At 36.8% G+C, this 5,000-nt stretch overlaps 1 protein-coding gene across 2 annotated transcripts in view; it reads left to right on the top strand.

Moving 5' to 3' along the window:
- LOC135200059 (platelet-activating factor acetylhydrolase-like) overlaps window positions 1-5,000 on the top strand; it is a 60,059-nt gene that overhangs the window by 46,811 nt on the left and 8,248 nt on the right. For both annotated transcript variants that reach the window (XM_064228320.1, XM_064228319.1), the window contains exons 3-4: window positions 3,317-3,476; window positions 4,702-4,924. In XM_064228320.1, the coding sequence (XP_064084390.1) occupies window positions 3,332-3,476; window positions 4,702-4,924 (368 nt within the window). In that variant the 5' untranslated portion in view covers window positions 3,317-3,331. The remainder of the gene's footprint in view (window positions 1-3,316; window positions 3,477-4,701; window positions 4,925-5,000) is intronic.

Below are 5,000 nucleotides of genomic sequence, written 5' to 3' on the forward strand. Positions count from 1 at the left end.
ACTATCGTGTATTTACCGCTTATGCTACAAATAATAATAATAATAATAATAATAATAATAATAATAATAATAATAATAATAATAATAATAATAATAATAATAATAATAATAAATAATTGTAATTAGACTTGAAGCAAGACTGGGGCTGTATATGGAATGGGAAATTTAATTCAGATTATAAAGTATACAGGACAAAAATTGTGATAAAAAACATTAAAAAAAAGACGTCCATTAAGTGATTTCCAGCAAAGTTGACTACTGGAAGGGTATTCACTTTCATTTGCTCATAACTTACATTTGGTTGAATCGTATGTTCAGGGCATTAAGGTTAAAGTGACAAAAAAGGTGTCTCCCTGTCAACCTAGGCATTACGGCAGTGGACATAATAATCAACAAAGTGTTCAGGGCCTATAGAGTCAAATTTTCGAGACCTTGTGTATTCTGTAGCCATTTTAAGTACTAACGTAAAAACTCGTTCTGTGTTGGCGACCAAGTCGTTTGTGACTAAAAGAACAGTTAAAAAAAGACAAAAGGCAAAATCGGTGCTGAATCGAGGCAAAATGCATACAACACTTTTACAGCAAGGAACTTTATATGACCAGTTTTTATATAGGAGATTACTGTATATAAATGTATACCCTCTAATATCAAGAGTCTGCCATTCCAGGCTAAGATGTGTTGCAACAAGAGTAACAGTTCCACGAAATTCTCCTGTCTAGTTAAGCCGCCGACCACTTTCCTCAGGTGCAAGACAGAACTGGGCTGAAAGTGCTTTGGGAAACTTTTTTTTGACAGAGGCTGGTGATCGTACAGGTCTTAGAAATAAAAATAAAATAGGTTACAAGAAATAATGATCGTATTTACCAAAATGAGCTTCAAAATAGCCAAGACCTTCATCAGATGATGATTCTTGAGTCGAACTGACAGCTGAATGTATTAGCAGGCATTGCCAACTTCACATAATAGCTGAATGTATCAGCAGGCATTGCCAACTTCACATAATAGCTGAATGTATCAGCAAGCATTGCCAACTTCACATAATAGCTGAATGTATTAGCAGGCTTTGCCAACCTCACATAATAGCTGAATGTATCAGCAGCATTGCCAACTTCACATAATAGCTGAATGTATCAGCAGGCATTGCAAACTTCACATAATAGCTGAATGTATTAGCAGGCATTGCCAACTTCACAGATTATGCTGCAAGAGATTCATAACTATCTTCTCACATATTTTTTAATAATTATCAGAAAATTAAGTCCTTGCAGGGTTAAAGAGGATGGAAACTGTAAATCATTTGGAAAGAAACGAGGGACAAAGTTGAATGGACAAAATAGATTGTAGATTTGCCATGCAGAGTTTATCAAAAATGCAGCTTTGCTTATGAGAGTACAGACTTTGTCATTTAATCAGTTTATCTTTGGCGAAAGTTGGACTGGCTGTTGGAGCTAGGTGCAAAATAGTTAATTAGTGGCAGATGGGTGAAGGGTGAAGAACCCACCCACTCATTCGACCAATGGTATCACTTTTTCTTCCGCTACTTTTTTGTGCTACTGTACACCATGGCTTCTGCTGAAGCATTTCTTGGCTTGGCTGGTCGATGACTTTGGCTTGTTTGCTTTGGGTTCCGATGATGACTTCTGTAAGAATGATGATGCTTGATGGTTCTCCTGTCCTTAGAAATAAGCAGTGTAGATGCAATGGGTGTACATATGTGTATGTGAATAAGGTTCTTATACTATGTAAGTGTTTGACCTCAAGCTTAATCTTTTTGCAGAATAAGGGGTGCACACCATCTCTGAACTGCGCCAATGTCCCTTAGGGTGGTCTGCTGGGTAATTGAAGTGTAGGCCAAGGTGAAGAGAGTTGAGGAAGGCACCATTAGTGCCTCCGAGGGTAATACCCTGCTACTCTACCCAATTCTTCACCAGTTTTCATCCCTGCTTCTGTTGGGGCATTGTCCTCCCTTTCCTCCTTGCTTGGTCATAATATGACACGGTTCCTCGTTGGACGAGTGGTTAACGTGCTCGCCCACCAATTCGGTATCTGAGTTCGATTCGCCGCTCTGCCAACGTTGGAATCAGAGGAATTTGTTTCTGGTGGTTAGAAATTCATTTCTCGACATAATGTGGTTCGGATCACAATAAGCTGTAGGTCCCGTTGCTAGGTAACCAGTTGGTTCCTATAGCCATGTAAAAATATCTAATCCTTCGGGTCAGCCCTATGAGAGCTGTTAATCAGCTCAGTGGTCTGGTTAAACTAAGATGTACTTAACCTAGGATGACAATCCACTTAAGATTCTTCTGGTTGGAACTTAGGTCCACACTTCTGCTTCTGCAACAATAAATCTGAGGCTTTGTTCATGAGTGCCGTGGCCAAGAAATAGCCAGGGCTACTTTTCAGCACCCTGTGACCTTTCGTTTACCATGGGGGATGGGGTGGCAGTGAGAGCACGATTTTCTGGGAAGTTACAGTGCCATGTTGCCGTCCAAATCTTCCTCGAAAGAGGTGGCATCGTACACACCAGGTTGTATACAGGTGGTTACAGGCATCCTTCCCTGACCTATAATACCTCCCACCTAAGGAATGATTTCCATATGAAAATATAGATTTGTAATCTCTTCGGTACAAATCGCAAATTCGCGATCAGTTGCAGTTTTTCTTTTATATCAAAACCTGTATTCTTACCGTAATCCAATCACTGACAAACCCCGCATTTGCCTCTTGTTGCCGAAGGAAAACCGCGACTCGGTTAATTATTAATTTTTTTTTTTTTTTAGTCGAGTGAGTGACTGGTACCCGTACCTTTTACTTGACTAGTTAACTATCTTGTTACCAAGCTTCAATAACTGGACGCCCAACATTTCCCCCGAAAGGTAATTCATGTGAAAGACTTCAGGTTTGTACATCTAGGAGAGAGAGAGAGAGAGAGAGAGAGAGAGAGAGAGAGAGAGAGAGAGAGAGAGAGAGAGAGATTTGAGTTTGCGACTGGCCGGTGGATAATTTTGTCTATGTCACCTTGCTGATTGATTTCCTCCATTTTTTCAATCAGCTGTTGTAGGTTTGTGTGTGTGTGTGTGCTTTTACGTGTTCAGTTTTATTATTTAGCAGTCAAACCAATAACGTAATAATGGTTAATACACAATTGGAAGAACTATTTTCTAGCCTGCAGTGAAATGACAAATTCCTTCTGTATGAAATATTTTACTTTTTTAATTACTAACTTTTTTATCATCTAGGAAAAAAAATTCTCCCATGACATCTTTGTAAACAGGATGTAACCGTTTTTTTCCTCTTTTATATCTATTTACTTTAGAAAGGACCGCGTCTTATGGACCCTAAAAAATGGACCAGTTGGTATTTGGGAGACCGGTACTGCGAGGGCTTCGTGCAGTTCATCACTAACAGCGCCTACTCCCAGTTCATACTGCCGGCTCTGAAGCCGTTCTTGTATTTCTTCGGATATTATATTACAAGTAAGTTTAGAATGTACGATGATCATCCACTCTTATAGGAGTATAAGTCCAAATGTGTACGATGATCATCTTGAGTCACGGGAGTAAGTTCAAATACGTACGATGATCATCTACAATGGCGGGCGTTAGTTCAAAGATGTACGATGATTATCCACAATCACGACCTCACTTTCAATTATGTCTCTTTTTATATAAATGCCAGTAGATGGGGCTGACTTATTGTGTCATGTTTCACATTCCTTGTTAAAGTAAACACAAAATTGGGTAGAAAGAAGATTTAAGGTTTGATTTTGAAGTAAGTGATAGGTAGTCCTACTGCAATAGAGATCTTGTTTTTGTCTTAGCTGACCTTTTGCCAGCACGGGCTCTTGCTCATAATAGAGCAGCCCGTAACGCAAGAGAGAAGCTTAAAGGAATATGGAAAAATGTAGCAAAGGGAAAAATACTGTAGATTGTCGGGGGAAGTAAATAAAACTATTATATATATATATATATATATATATATAATAGTATATATATATATATGATATATATTATAACGATATCTTGTGGTCCCTCACTTGTTCTATATGTGAAATTTACGCAGATATATAGTTGACAAATGTTCATCTTCATGTGTATTCATGAACATATACTGTGCAATGCATGTATATGTAATTTCACTATAAGCACTTATATATCTATCTACCTATATTAAGAATCAAGGAAACCTAAATTAAATATGCACCGGTTCTTTTTTGCGTAAGTAATACTTATAATATATATATAATATATATTATTACATAAATATATTATAATATGTATATATCTATATAAATCAAGAAACCTATAATATGCACGTTTCTTTTGCGTAGTATACTTATAAAATATATATATATATATTTATATATATATATATAAAAAACATATATATATATATATATAATGTGTATATATATAATATATATATATATATATATATATATAAATAATTATTTATATATATATATATATATAGTATATATATAATATATATATTTATAATGTTATATATTTATATATATATATATATATATATATATATATATATATATATAATGTGTATATATATATATATAATGTGTGTATATATTATATATATATATATATATAATGTGTGTATATATATATATAATATAATGTATATATATATATATATATATATATATATATAATATATATATATAAAGTTGCAATCTCTCCGCAGAAGACATCAAGATCCCGGTGGAGTGGTGTAAGGAGCTCCTCCGGAGGAAGGGACCTCCGCCGCCGGCGGGAGGCGAGAAGGGCCTCCAGGACGACGGGAGGGCCTGGCGGGTGGCCGGTTTGGTGGTCGTGTCGCACGGGATGGCCAACCACAGGTCGTCTCTCTCGACGCTTTCCTCTGACCTTGCGTCCCACGGCTTCGTCGTTGTAGCCATTGAACACAGGTGGCGTCAGTCGACGCTTGGCGTTGGTAATGAATTAATTAACCTTACCCTTGCGCCAGCCACCGGTCTCCTCTCT

Source organism: Macrobrachium nipponense, chromosome 26 (genome assembly GCF_015104395.2).
Source record: "Macrobrachium nipponense isolate FS-2020 chromosome 26, ASM1510439v2, whole genome shotgun sequence".
Taxonomy (NCBI): domain Eukaryota; kingdom Metazoa; phylum Arthropoda; class Malacostraca; order Decapoda; family Palaemonidae; genus Macrobrachium; species Macrobrachium nipponense.